The sequence below is a fragment of the Patiria miniata genome, unplaced genomic scaffold (assembly GCF_015706575.1).
Source record: "Patiria miniata isolate m_02_andy unplaced genomic scaffold, ASM1570657v1 HiC_scaffold_23, whole genome shotgun sequence".
Classification (NCBI taxonomy): domain Eukaryota; kingdom Metazoa; phylum Echinodermata; class Asteroidea; order Valvatida; family Asterinidae; genus Patiria; species Patiria miniata.
Genome location: NW_024037062.1, coordinates 8,730,844 through 8,746,688, shown reverse-complemented (window position 1 = coordinate 8,746,688; position 15,845 = coordinate 8,730,844). Strand labels below are relative to the sequence as shown.

Here is a 15,845-nt window from a genome sequence, read left to right as displayed (position 1 = left end):
TACGCGACAAGTACCAGCAGTTTTCTATAAAGTGATGACAAACACAATGACATCATCACCACTCGCGCAGAAAGCGAATTCGACGGCCAAAATTTACGATTTTCTTGAGTTCTTCACACTTTTGTAGACGGCAGTATATTGCTTTGGTGGTGAGTAACTGTTCAATTGTTCCTCTGTATTTGAGCTTTTTAACTCCTTTTAATTCCGTACTTTAGTTTCGTAAAATATCAAGTGGTTCAGCGTTTGGGCCCAATTGGGGATTTCCTACCAAATGAAAGTGACATAGGCGCAGGTGTCGGATTTCGGCCTTGATTTTGGAAAGATTTAGGTAGAAATTTGGAAAGAATAAAACCGCCTATTGCCGGTTATTAGCCCCACTAGTGTGGCCGTCGGTATGCTGCGCTGAACCTCTAGCCACACACCGTGGTACCGCGCGCTACTGAGGACGAAGTTTCATAAAAGGCAGTGGCTATTGTTACGGCAGCCGTAACGCATTTCCCATTTTCTATCGTTACGGTAGACTGCAACCTGGCAACTTTTATAAAAAAACATGACAAGAAAATATAAAATTAGAAGGAAAAAAGTGAATTTGAACTTTATGAAATTCGGACTTTATTTCCCTTTTAAAAAAATCCTCCAAAGCCTCAGGTTAGAAAAGGAAACAAATTCGAGTGCAAAACTGAGATTCGAACCCGCAACCTCGCGGTGCAAAATCCTACCCTCTATCGGCTGAGCTGGCGCACTGCTCGATAAAACGTGGGGAAACAAATAATTATATACCTGCGTGCGTATCAAAAAAATATCGTAGAGGGCGCTAAACAACGAGTGCCGTAACGATAGCCACTTCGTTCATAAAATCTGCGGTCCGTTTCTTACATTCTCAGTTTCTTACTTTCTTATGGTTGTATTCTATGATGTTTCACCTATCACTTCTGGGATGCTTAGGTCTAATGATGTTCCATTTTCCGAGATATTCTTCAATCTTTCTGGAGCCCATATGCACTCGTGAAACGTCTGGTGATGGCAGCCATTTTGAATGGGACAAGAGATGACCTCAAGCTGTGACGTCGCGTTTATGCAAATTGCTTGTCGAGCGCGCGAGGGCGCGAGTTGCAAATGCGACGGCTGTTTCCTGTGCCGTAGATCCTGAATAGAGATCGGTGCACGTGGCCCCCTGACGATAAATACATGGTACAGGAAACAGCCGTCGCATTTGCAACTCGCGCCCTCGATCGCGCGCTCGACAAGCAATTTGCATAAACGCGACGTCACAGCTTGAGGTCATCTCTTGTCCCATTCAAAATGGCTGCCATCACCAGACGTTTCACGAGTGCATATGGGCTCCAGAAAGATTGAAGAATATCTCGGAAAATGGAACATCATTAGACCTAAGCATCCCAGAAGTGATAGGTGAAACATCATAGAATACAACCATAAGAAAGTAAGAAACTAAGAATGTAAGAAACGGACCGCAGATTTTATGAAACTTTGTCCTCAGTAGCGCGCGGTACCACGGTGTGTGGCTAGAGGTTCAGCGCAGCATACCGACGGCCACACTAGTGGGGCTAGCCGGTTATGTGCCCCAGTTTCGAACAATGTAAACCCAGTGAAGGTTGATTGATTACCTTCATTGTTAATGAAAAAAATAAGACTGGGTCTACTTCTGAAATCAGAAGGCTTCAGAAGTAGCCTGGGTCTTGGCTGTAAAATAAAAATAAATAAAGGCCTAGGGCCAGGGGCCTACTCAAAATTTTCAAAATTACTGTGTGTGACTGTGACATTTGACAAGTGACTAGAGACTCGCTGAAAATTCAACATTCACAAACCTTTCTTTTTAATTGTATTGTGATTGTTTACAAATAAATATGTCTGTTGAATTCTTTCTCCATCTTCTCAACCCTGTACAGTGTCATTGTTTTGTTTGTTAGGCCTATATATTTCGTCTAACTTATCCAATTTAATTTACATTATCAAATAGAGGAAAGGGTTTGAATTTTTTAGAGAAATGTGAGGGTAAAATGATGACGACAACAACAAACGCACCACGAAAATAAAGATGGCGATCACTGCGATGTATCGGGAACACACAATACCGCGCCGAGTCGCGTGACACCAATGGTATTAAACGCGTACAAAAATCACAATTTCTATCCCAAGTCAGAGAGTGTTCAAAATGACAAAAAAAGTTGTCATTAGGCTACTCCATTAGAATTGAGAAAAATCTGTTTTATGTTGAAAACATCATTTTGGAACGATAAAAACACTCTTGACTCTAAGTCTAAGGCCAAAAAAAAATAGTTCTGCTTCCGATTTCATGGGATTTGAAAATAGGGTAGGTAGGTAGGGAAATAATTTATTTTTGCCAATTTTTTTTGTGTATGATCATATGGAGGCGTCTGCGTGTAGTCAAGGGTAAAAGGTAGAAATTGATGGTTTTGGGTGTTTTTTTCCTTATTTTTTCCATAAAAAAAATAGGGTAAGGGCTGTCAGAATAGGTTAGGTAGGGAAATCGGAAGCAGAACTATTATTTTTTTTGGGCCTAATTTGATCATAACTACATGTACAATGTACAAATACATGTGCACATGTACATGTACGGTAAAGAGGGCCCTACACTACACGATCACCCCACCCTGCAGGTATATGTACGGTGGACTATTGAAATTTGTAAAAAGGAAATCTACGCTTGACATACATACCGTAACCCTGCTGAATCCAACAGGATCCAACTATGTCACATACCCGATGGAGCCTGTTGGATTGAGCAGTTAACCCCTTGTGTACATTCCTCATGCAAAATGTTGGATTCAGCAGGCAACTGAACCGCATTATAACGCACTGTTGGACTCCATTGGAGTCAGCAGACAACTGAAAGTGAGGCACAGTGGATTGAACAGGAAAGTCTGGTTGGACTCTGTTGGATTTAGCAGGGAAGTCCTGAGGAAGTACTAGGAAAAAATCCTCTTTGTCAAAGTGGAGGAATTTGAGGCTTTAGGTTACATTACACGGCAAAAGTGCGTTACTGATTTCATAGGATGCCTTTCGTTAAAGGACTTGGGCCGAACCTTGTGTTGTTTTTGCTCAGCCATGCATAAATAAAGGTCTGGATTATGCTTGAAATTCTCCGTACTGCTCCAGGATGTCACTAGCCAAGCCTCAAAATAATTTTTGACAGTCACTGCCATGCCGCAGCATTTTGCAGGATTCAGGCAGTGGTCACCCCTCCACGGACCATATTCAAAAAATATTGCAGGATTGAGAGTACATGTACCCTGGTACATCCTAGCAAAGAAGGCCTAGAGAGTTAGGGTTAAGAATAATGTTATTGCAGTTTTTTAATGCTTTGTAAATGTTGATTGGATGAACAGAATGAATTAATATTCCTGTTTATACATGTATACAATGTTTGCAAGTCCGCAAGTCTGCAAGTCTGAAAAATGCTATCACCGTTTTTTAATGCTTTTATTTTATATCAGGTTTAATAGTGAACACAGGAATATTTATATTTTCATTTTATGGACGGTGACACAAAACGATAAACATTAACCTAAATACACATGTAAGCAAGCATTTTTCGTCAACACTTCAGACTCTCGTAAACTCCGAACTACATACGTGTACAAACATCCTGTTTGTTTTTGATCGAGCGATTAGTTCAGTTTCATTTTCCCATTGACCGTGTGGTATTTCAAAGAACAACTGCAACTGGATTCTTCTATACTGACTCATAAAATATTGTTTTGTCTGTTTATTTGTCTTTCTGATTTTTGGTTATCTTTTATCTCCATGTACGTGTTTTTTTCACCTCATATGCGTACATCTTGTTACCAGATGGCGTAATAATTTGCATATATCTTGCATGAAAACAAGTTGTTGATTCCTCATTGTGTTTACATGTATGTACAGTACAGTAGTACACAACTGTGTTTTATAGGGAAAATATAACATTTTCAAACATCAAAAAATAAAACTACCAAATCATTTTGAAATACATGTACCTTGCTGTACTGTGTAAAGCATCCTGTAAAACCATGGCACCTGGTATATTGTCATTTTCAAGAAAAGTGGTATTTTTTCCAACGCGTTGGAAAAAAACTGGCTTTTTTCAAATACTGGCCCCAATTGACCATCGCACTTGTTTGCAATCGATTACACATCTATGAACGGGTACAAGCCAGCTAGACTGGTTCCCTGACCTTACAATTCCCTAATGTATGTAAACTGCTCTGTTTCTTCTTAATGGAGTCAGGGAACCAGACTACAGGAAAATGATTGTTTTTCTTGGTTTTTATAGCATTTTCGAACCCAAAACCTTAAAAAAGTCAGTTTAAGGCCGTCTCTGGTCAGCGCGCGCGTTGATTTTAATCATGTGCGTCGATCTTTTTTTTTTCAAAAATGTTCCATGGTAGCTAATCTAATTTTTACATTCTCTTACTAACGTCTTGGTCATTTTATAGCTCTGGGGGCATGGCCATTTTGTGTAAATAGGACCGTCTGTATAAATTCGAACAAAACGGCAGTTCCTACATGTATTTGCCGCAGTGGTCGCGCCCTCACACGGGCCGGGGGTGTCACTGCGTCGCAAGTGTTTACAACCACCGGCGAGCCGTTGCAATTTCTCGATCGCTGATTGGTTCCCTAGGAAAGCGAATGATGCTGGGTCGCCGCAAGTACATGTGTACATGTATAGCCTAGCCCGTACTATCGGGCAAGCCATTGAACCATATTTTCTCGATCGCTGATTGGTTCCCTAGGAAAGCGATGATGCTGGATCACGGCACATATATCCCCCGTATGTTTACAACCATTGGACGAGCCATTCAACCATTCCTTGATCGCTGATTGGTTCCCTAGGAAAGCCTAAGGAGAAAATGAAGAAAAAGTTAAACCGCTGATACAAAATGGCCAAGATGTTAGTGCGAGTAGGCCCGCTGGTCCAATTGTTGTGCCATTAGAGGGCGCACCACCGTCCACTATCGATCACTAGCGCCTTGGGCCAAGACTAGGAATCAAACTGATCGTGTTTCTAATTGGTCCAGAAGGCAAGTGGTAAAATGCCTTACCCGTCGCAGGGCTGCCAACTTTGAGTAAAAGCTGAGAGAATTTGGCGACGGAGCTTGATCAGAACTAAAGCGAGCGCAAAGCCGGCACGAAGCCCTAAGCCCCATTGGTGTGGGTTTGGGGCTCGCGTAAGGCCCCCTAACAACTTTGGATTCTAGATGGATCTTTGGATTGCTCTGTTGTGCGATCTGAGGCAATTTCTTACCACTTTAACAAATTGTTGTTGAACAAAAGATGATTTAAACATCATTTTCGAGTTTTATCTATTTAATTGTTTTAGCGTGAGAAATCTCATGTGTGTGTGAGAGCATGAGAATAACCTGAAATGCGTGAGGCTCACGCTCAGCGCATGAGAGTTAGCAGGCCTGCTGTAGTAACTCTCCTTTTGTTTGATTAGTCACAGACAGTCAAAAATTTAAGGCGCAGCTGGCCTATCAATCTTCTACAGTCAAAGCGCAGCTAAATGTACAAAGTATATCAGATTTCATAACAATCCCAGCCAGTCAATCCTGCTTTATGAAGGCAGGGGGCACTCAACTGTTAAAAACAGTCACTTGATTGATTTGGACTGCGGGGCTGGCCTTGTTGAAATTGCCAGCCACAGAGAGAGAGAGAGAGGGCATTTAGATTCAAAAGCTCATACTGGTTTGACCTTGGAATTTTGCCAAATACTGTTATACATTTGTATACTATTGTAACAACTGGAATTTTCCGTTGGTCATGCTTAGTTGATTCTCAGTAGGACAGATCTATTGAAAGCGCCGCTGATCAGTGCTGTTGGGACTGATCGCAGCCTTGACGGTCTGACATGCGTGTTCAACAGTCCGTCATGTGTGCACGCGTGTATGACGCACGCAGCTTCAAACTGTAGTGTTGCGCAAGAGAGGTGCACATGTTGTCGCCCACATGCTAGTGGGCGGGGCTGAATGGGTCGGGCTACTTGTGGGCGGGTCCAAATCCATTAATATACTAACTTTCAAGTGTACATGTAAATGTCGCCAATGTGTAGGCAGCGAAGCAGATAATAGGCCTAATGCTGGTATTAAAATGAAAGTTTGACTTTCAGTTGCATGTTTGTACACATACATACACGTACGTACGTGTACATGTACGTACACCTACAAGACAGCTACATTGTACATGTACATGTACTTTGTACATGTAGGCTTGTAAAAGTAACAGACAAGAAGTCGTCACGTGCCAAGGAAAAGGACCCACCTTCTATGCAAACATTCTGTGCCAAGTTGTCCTTTCACTTTCAGTCAAAATCAATCAAGTGACTTTTTCAACAGTTAAAAAATTCCAAGCCTACATAAAGCAGGATTGACTGGCAACTTACAAAATGTGCATGTAACTTGATACAGCTGTGCTTTGACTGTAGGTGATTGATACGCCAGCTGTGCCTACCACTGCTTTTGTCTATTGACTGAATTTGACCAGTCACGGTGCTTGCGTGAAATATGATCTGACTGTGGGTGACTAGCCTGTGTAAAAGGCATGGCAGGGGAACGGGATTGATTTTTTTCTGTGACTGTTCAGATACATGTAGCAGGAGGATTTTAATGTCAGTACTAATAATTGAACAAAAAAAGAGTCATTAAAAGAAGCAGTACAGCACCAGACACAAATTTACATTAAAGGGAATGTACATCATTGGCTTTTGCTGTAATTTTCAGAAATGAACTATTTGAGGGGTTAACATTATAGATCAAATATTGTTAAACTGACATGTTTGAAGTTTTGTGTTTGAAAATGCTGGAAAAACCAAGAAAAACACAAATGTTCAAGTAGTCTGGTTTCCCTGACTCCACTAAAGATGAAATGGACCAATGTATTGATGCCGGAAAATTGTAAGGTAAAGGAACCAGTCTAGCTGGCCTGCACCCGTTCATTAACATGTAACCAATAGCAAACAAAACTTGGACTGAAAAAAAATTGTAAATTTGGAGCAGTAGTTGAAAATAGTAAGGTTTTTCCAATGGTGGTCGGCCGACCACCGTTGGAAATGTATACAAAAATACCATTTTCTTGAAAATGACTTCACACCAGGTGCCATAATTTTACAGTATGCTTTAGACTGTCATTCACCAACATCCTAGTAAGGTATTTCGTAAAAACTGAGTAGTTTTATTTTTCGATGTTTGCAAATGTTGTATTTTCCCTTTAAGTACATAACCAGCAAGTATTTGTAATCCACAAGTGTGAACATGTGTACATGTACATTGTCCATGATGAACGCTGTACGTTGCATGTACCTTCCTCCTAATATTTTTTTTTTTGAATCCTATAATATTCATGAGCAAACAATTCATACTACCAGGACGATGTTTGCAGATATTAATTTTCTACGTCACGAAAGCCTTGAACAAATCCATTAATCAAACACTGAGATCCACGGCTGTACATCGGGTAAAAACCAGGCTAAGTTTAATTGCCCTATTTCCAGTATTGACTTTATAACAGCCAAATTTCCTGTAGGACTGTTTACTACAAACAAGGGCACGGTTTCAGCATATTTCAAGGGGAAAATGTCTGCTTTTGACCCTGATTATACATGTCAGTGTGTCTGTCACGTTCTGCCATATCAGGTCATTGTGCAGATTTGACACGAACTATGTGATATTCAATTTTGTGGAATGAGGTCACTAGTTTTAAAGGAGGTCATGCTTTGTACACATGACGGGTAAAGGGAATAAAGCGTGGTTGTATTTCATTTTCAGGGAATTGTCAAAAGAGATTCTGGTGGGTGAGTGAGTAATGATTTACTTGTGCCTCAGATTTTGATTTGGAAAAAAAAATAGTAGGAAAGAATGAATGTGAATTTATTTTAAAGATATAGTCCATCATTTGTAATTTGTGCATTTTGTTCGTTTGAAGCAACAAAAGTGTTCAAAATCTAATGAAGGATACTGAACAACTAACTGATGAAGTTTCAGCTCAGCTTCAGCTGTATATTCCCAGAAAAACAGCATTCTAGGATCTCAATTTCAAATCAAAAGTTGCTGAATCATGTTTTGAATTGTTTTGAATTGCAGCTACATGCGATGTCGCGCACTGATCCGACGAATTATAGCAACTAATAGTACATTGGTAACTAATAGTACATGTATCTGTATTTCATTGAAACATACTTTACTTCTGACAATGTTATGATCGGCGCATAACATACATGTACCGGTAACAGCCAAAAAGTTGAATGAACAATATTTTTTTTCTTAATCATTGTACTAACTGATAGGTTTTATCAAAATTGAAATTCACTTAATGACTTTTTATTATATGCACACTATTGAATTGTCAAAAATGTACATACACATGTTGTATGCGAAACTGCCCTGCGTTTTATTTGTATTGTACAATGTACATGTACATGTACATGTACAATAATGTACATGGTTCTTGATTGTACACAACATGACCAATGTACATGTACACGTTACCTAAATTGAATGTCCCTGTACGTGTATGATTTTGGTGAACATGTATGTCTCCAATTGTACAATGTGTGTAGGGCAAATGGAGAAAGTTCAGACTGAAATTCGCATAGAATTGAATACCCTATTCAATCAGTAAAAAAAAAAAATGGCCAAAAAAACAAATAATAATAATCCGACCTACATTTGTACCTAACCTATTTTTGAAAGGCATGTAATCGGTAGCAGAACTAAAAAATTTTGGCCTTATCAATTTCCTACGATTCTGGATAGACCAGTACAATCTTCCTGTATTGCTCATGCATTGAACAACAATTAAATATAAAATGAAAGATGTATCCGTGTAGTGTATTTATTTATTTCCTGTTTTATTTTACCAGGGTAGCCCCATCAGTTATCTAAGAACTGTTCTCCCTGGGGGCCCTGGATTAAAACAATACAAATTACAGGACATTAAAAACTAGTTAGTTATTCAAAAAAATATAGTTTACACATGGATAGTGCATACATTAACATTTTCCCCAACTGAATATTTGAGTAAGTGGAAGGCCCTAATTCATGATTTTAATTTCCCCCAGAATACATGTGTATGTATATGTGGCAAGTTGTATAAATATTTATAAGAAATTTATTTCTTAAGGTTATATGTCGCGCCGCTCAAATGTAAATCAACAATTTACAGGTTAAACCTTGACTTAAAGGGAATATACAACATTTGCAAACATCGAAAAATAAAACTTCCAAGTTTTTACGAAATACCTTACTAGGATGTTGGTAAATGACAGTCTAAAGCATCCTGTAAAATTATGGCACCTGGTGTGAAGTCATTTTAAAGAAAATTGTATTTTGGTATACATTTCCAACGGTGGTCGGCCGACCACCGTTGGAAAAACCTAACTATTTTTCAACTACTGCTCCAACTGTACACTTTTTTCAGTCCAAATTTTGTTTGCTATTGGTTACATGTTCATGAACGGGTGCAGGCCAGCTAGACTGGTTCCCTTACCTTACAATTTTCCGGCATCTATAAATTGATCCATTTTATCTTTAGTGGAGTCAAGGAACCAGACTACTTGAACATTTTTGTTTTTCTTGGTTTTTCCAGCATTTTCGAACACAAAACTTCAAACATGTCAGTGTAACAATATTTGATCTATTATACTAACCCCTCAAATAGTTCATTTCTGAAAATTAAAGCAAAAGCCAATGATGTACATGCCCTTTAATATTCTCATATTCTGAAGCTCATAAACCATGTATATAAAATTTAACTGTTGACAGTATTTGTACACTGTACAAGACCTTTCATGGTATAGGGTCCAACCTGTACATATACCGGTATGTACAGGTGTATGTAATAAATTATTCACAACACTGGTAGATTTTTTTTGTAGGAAAGTACAGAAACTGCTTCGTTCTGTAAAATGTCAAACTTGTGAGAAATCGGCCACCATTAACCCTAACCCCTCGAGCACTTTTACTGGGAAGTATCCTGAATTCCCCCAAATCCACCAATTTGTTCATGCAAAAAAAATGTTGGTGTCCTGAGTCAATCAGAACCCGCCAGTGAGTCCATCAAAATCCACCAGTGTAGTATCGTACATATACCTCACACAAATGTACAGACCAAACATACATGTATAGCCAAGGAGTTAAAAGTGTTGAGATCCTGAATCCATCAAAGTACCCTAACTACTCAATGTGGAGGTATCCTGAATCCATCAAAATCCTGCAGCACCGCTTGTTGTCCTTAATCCATCAAAATCCCCTAATTCTTTTAAGGGATTCCCAGAACTTATACTTTGGCTCTCGTTTCAGCTCCAGAAGATTTAACATGCGACTAGTTTGCACAAAATGAGTCTTAACAGCTTCAGGATTTGCTTTTACTTTTAGGTTTTGCATATGCAGTAGAGAACATTAACTGCTTAAAAGTGCAGTCCATCATTTGTAATTTGTGCATTTTGTTCATTTGAGGCAACAAACGTGCTCAAGATCTAAAGAAGGGTGCTGAACAACTAACCTGATTAAGTTTTAGCTCAGCTTCAGCTGTATATTTCGAGAAAAACAGCATTCTAGGATCTCGATTTCAAATCAAAAGTTGCTGAATCGTGTTTTAAATTGGGCCTGAATTCAGCATCCGATGTCGCGCACTGATCCGACGAATTAAAGCATCCGCGCACACGTGTGCGTCGTGTCAACACTTGCGCACCTTCGCTGAAAAGAATAAAATGAACTACAGTGTACTAACGGAAATTTCCAACGGTGCGTCTGTAGACGCATCGTTGGAAAGGCCTTCTTTCGTTGATTTCTTCAAAATGACAGCATTCCAGAAAGAATAATTTCACAGGGAGTTTAGTCCCCTTACTATCTTTCCACCAAGTATGTTTTTCAACAATGATTACGTCAGTTACTTTTTGGATAGCTGCAAATGATGGACTGTAGCTTTAGAGACTCATTGTTAGGTAGATGAAAATCCTGACTTTTCAATTGAGTTCCATTTCTTTCTTTTTTTGCCCACAGTTACTGCGTGCGTACACGTCCTTGACTCGACTTTGAAGCAGATTATCACTCCATTTACCACAAAACATCTTGGGAGCTCCGTTCCGCAGGACACGGAAGACATCTTGTTTTGTCCCTACGTGCCCTAAACGTAGCCATTAGAGATGAGGTTTCCAACAGCATGCGTGTGCTTGCTCTTAATAGCTGGTAAGTGTTTCCTCAAAGTTTGCCACAGAAACGGTCCCCAACCCATCTGATAAATTTTGATGGAGTTCCACTAATAAAATCATGTCATTGCATTGACTGATGAAGGCAGATTTATTTGGAAATTTGAAACGGGAGCTTGTAGTATTCCCGAGTTCATACAGAGTGAGTAAAAAAAAAGCAGAACCCAAACCCCCCAAAACAGATTTCATATGTAAAAAAATGTAGCACCAAAAATAATAATGACTGGAAAGCCAATTTCATTAGCTACTTTTTGATGTAAAAATTACTGAAATTGATCAATCCCTTCAAAGAATATCACCTTTTCAACGTAATGACCAAAAACCTGTCTCGTCCCAAAAAAAAAAATTGTGTGTTTTGACTGTTTGGAACAACAAAGAAAATGACACAAAATACTGTTTCAACAACTTTCAACAACTGTAGTACACAATATCTTTATAAACAACCCTGGTTAGGCAAACAATATGATTTATAAAATCCACTCTTTGTAAAAGACGGGCCTTCAAAAGGACTTTGTTGAATATTTCTATCTTTTAAACTGAGGTTTTATCGCTGGTGATGTTTGAAGACAATTGTGACGACGATTCTTGAAATCGCATTTTTGGACGAGACAGGTTTTATGGTCATAGTGTTTGAAAGGTGATATTCTTTGAACGGATTGAGCAATTTCAGTAATTTTTTCATCTAAAAGTAGTCATTATTACATATTTTGTTTAAATATGAAATATAATTGTTGGGGTTTGGGTTCTGCTTTTTTTTACTCACCCTGTACCTGCTCAACTGAAATGGCAATTGCACAGAGCGAATACTTGTTGTGGTGTCATAAATTTGTGTTGATGTTCACTATTGCGGCAAGTACTAACAAGCGTCAATACATGTTGGGAAAATGTTACCGTGTTTTGATTTTGATTTTACTAGTTTCCTCGAGGGGAGCTGCGCAGACGACTCAACCGCCAACAAAGCCACCCACTGTAACGCCTGCACCGGCTGGTACATCAGAAGCAGCAATACCGACAACGGCACCTAATCCAGCGCCGAACCCGACCGTTGCGGCACAGACTCCAAAAGCAGAGGTACCGACTCCATCGGCAATGGTTACACAACCGCCAAATCCACCCGAAACGGCGGCACCGACTTCGCCCGGAGCAGCGGCAACGGATCCGCCTGCGACAGCAGCGCCCCAAGTGCCGACAACAGCGGGACCTACCGCAGCGGCATCTGCGGCACCTCAAGTACCATCTTCAGAGGTACCAACACCAACTCCAGCGGCACCGACTGTGCCAACAACGGCAACGCCCCCGCAACCAACAACAGAGGTACCCACACCGACCCCATCAACAGCAGCATCACCGGCTACATCAGCAACACCAACACCAACAGGGACACCGACAACTGCTGCGCCGAATCCATCATCAACGCCGACACCCTCTTTGGCATCAACAGCAGTTCCTTCTGTCCCAACAACTGCAGCGGTGACGCCGCCCGCAACGGCCACACCCCCTCCGGCATCCACAGAAGTACCAACACCAACACCAACAGCGGCACCACTTACACCATCCACAGCAACAGTGGCTCCGTCAAAAACTGCTGCACCCCCGACAGCTTCAGCACCCCCAACAGCTTCAGCACCCCAAACAACTGCAGCACCTCTACCATCAACAGCACCACCTTCTCCACCATCAACGGCAGTACCGACTCCGACAGCGACCGCAGCACCATCCCCGAAACCGACGGCGTACCCCTCAGCGACACCCACTCCACAGACCCCCACCGGTGGCCCGGACAAGGACCCTAAAAACCCTGGCTCCAATTCCACGGGCGCCATCGTTGCCGTAGTGGTTTGCGTTGTCATTGTCCTCGGGCTGATTGCGGCATTCTTTGTCTACAGGCGGTAAGTACGCGACACAAGTTTCGCTTTTCTAGACCGTGACGTCATGCCGTGTTGCAACAGGCAACAAAGCCACTCAAGCAATTTTAGTGCAGTGCAGAATATACCGATTGTTCAAATTTTTCGGTTATTAACCCTAACTCCCTAGCATGATTTAATTACTAGGAACCATACCCATCCTGGCAAATTCCAACACCATATTGGAAACTGCACACACATATCTCTGACTTTGATTCTGGAGGTGTGCCCAACCCAATGTAAAAGACTGTCAGTTTAGGGGTACTGTACCCATCCTGACAGATTCCAACAAAAATGCCATTGGGGTTTGATGGGTTGAGTTCTGTTTGGGTTAACTGAATATCTGATTAGCATTTTTTCCAAATGTATTCATAAGTTCGAAAAATGTGAGTGGTCTCAAAAGATGATGAATAACGTCAACCGAGTGATTTTCAAGGTAGAGTGGGCCATTTATAATTTGTGCATTTTTTTCGTTGGAACCAACAAAAGTGCTCAATATCTAAAGACGGATGCTTAACAACTAACCTGATCAAGTTTTATCTCTGTGAATCCGTATATTTCGAGAAGACAGAACAAACATTACACAGTATTCTGGATCTTGATTTCAGTACTAAGTTGCAGAGTCATATTGCACCCTCTTGTGACGCAATCTTGAAATCAGCATTCGGGACATGATTCTCATTCAGGCCGTTGTCACCCATTCACAGACTGACCCAATTGCCATCGACCTACAACTTAGAATGCACGGGGACAGTTTCCTGAAAAAAAAAAAAAAAAATGTGTCTCTTGACACATCTTTGGAAATGACTTTTTGTTGCTGTTTTCTTCGAAATGACAGCATGCCAGAAGGAATAATTTCACAGGGAATTGTAGTGTCGTTACTGTCTTTAAAGGGAATATACATCATTTGCTTTTGCTGTAATTTTCAGAAATGGATGGAATTGGTGGGTTGGAAATATATAGCAAATATAGTTACACTGACTTTTTTGAGGTTTTGGGTTCGAAAGTGCCATAAAAACCAAGAAAAACGATCATTATCCTGTAGTCTGGTTCCCTGACTCCATATAAGAAGAAACAGCAGTTTACATACATTGGGGAATTGTAAGGTCAGGGAACCAGTCTAGCTGGCTCGTACCCGTTCATAGGTTTGTAAACGATTGCAAACAAGTGCGATGGTCAATTGGGGCCAGTATTTGAAAAAAAAGCCAGTTGTTTCCAACGCTGATCGGCCGATCAGCGTTGGAAATTGATACAAAAATACCACTTTTCTTGAAAATGACAGTATACCAGGTGCCATGATTTTACAGGATGCTTTACACTGTCATTCACTAACAGTCCAGCAAGGTATTTCAAAATGATTTGGTAGTTTTATTTTTTGATGTTTGCAAATGTTGTACATGTATTTTCCCTTTAAACCAAGTAACTTTTTTCACAATAATTTGGTGGGTTACTTTTGGATAGCTGCAAATGATCTACTCTGCCTTTAATCTTATAAGTTGCGTGCCACGAAACGTTGTTTTGTACTGAACCAGCATTTCCTCTGTTATTAGTTATAAAATGCAATATTGGCATGTGAAATATTATTTTAGAATTCCAGGATTCAGGAGTGAACCTCATATGCAACAATATATACTTTTTTATTTTCCTTCATTAGGCACAAACTGAGAAATAACTACGGTCGTTTGAACGAAGACACAGAAGAAAGTGGCTGGTCGGCCTTTTCCAAGAACCCCATCTACAGAGGGGACAGGGTGAGTACATTTGTAAATTATTTCCCACCTCTAGATTTCCATGTTAAAAAATGTGTTTTCCACGTCGGGATAATCGTAAATTCAGTTCCAAGCATAAAACTGTGCAAAAAAATGTGTTTCCATTACGTGTTTTATACTGTCATGTAGTTAAAGATATAGTCCCTCATTTGTAATTTGTGCATTTTGTTCGTTTGAAGCAACAAAAGTGTTCAAAATCTAATGAAGGATACTGAACAACTAACCTGATGAAGTTTCAGCTCAGCTTCAGCTGTATATTCCCAGAAAAACAGCATTCTAGGATCTCAATTTCAAATCAAAAGTTGCTGAATCATGTTTTGAATTGTTTTGAATTGCAGCTACACGCGATGTCGCGCACTGATCCGATGAATTATAGCAACCGCGCGCGCCTGTGCGTCGTGCCAATGCTTGCGCGCGCTACGCCGAATAGCAAAACGAACTACTAATTTAGATTTACGCACCGTTGGAAAGGCCATCTTTCGTTGATTACTCCAAAATGATAGCCTGCCAGAAAGATTAATTTCACAGGGAGTTTAGTCCCCTTACTATCTTTCAACCAAGTATGTTTCTCAACAATAATACGCCAGTTACTTTTTCGGATGGCTGCAAATGATGGACTATAGCTTTAATTTTGCTTGTGTTTCTATCATCAACAGGATTATACACCTCTTTGAAGACCGCCATCACCATAGAAACAACAGCAGTGTGTTGCGTTTGGAGCAAAGTCGCAGTCTGCAAAGGATTGGGTGTGAGATACGATGGATCTTTGCAACGGGAGGTTCGGGTCTTGTATTTACTGAAAAGATTTTTTTTAAAAGTTGGTCCAGATCTGTGATCAGGTCCAATGCCTGTTCCATTTTTTGGGGGGTGATTTTTGTTTTAAGGATGCAAACAGTGCCTTTTTGGAGAGATGGATGTGTGTGCCCAATTATAGAATGATTTTTGTGATGT

At 40.3% G+C, this 15,845-nt stretch overlaps 1 protein-coding gene across 1 annotated transcript; it reads left to right on the top strand.

Annotated features, from left to right (window-relative positions):
• Nucleotides 1–10: 10 nt before the first annotated feature.
• On the top strand, nucleotides 11–15,704 carry LOC119731225 (mucin-2-like). The gene is made up of 5 exons (XM_038204310.1): nucleotides 11–149; nucleotides 11,016–11,201; nucleotides 12,138–13,110; nucleotides 14,780–14,876; nucleotides 15,551–15,704. Exons 2-5 carry the CDS (start codon nucleotides 11,159–11,161, stop codon nucleotides 15,566–15,568), a joined length of 1,131 nt encoding a protein of 376 aa, XP_038060238.1. The 5' UTR covers nucleotides 11–149; nucleotides 11,016–11,158; the 3' UTR covers nucleotides 15,569–15,704.
• The last annotated feature ends 141 nt before the right edge of the window (nucleotides 15,705–15,845 follow it).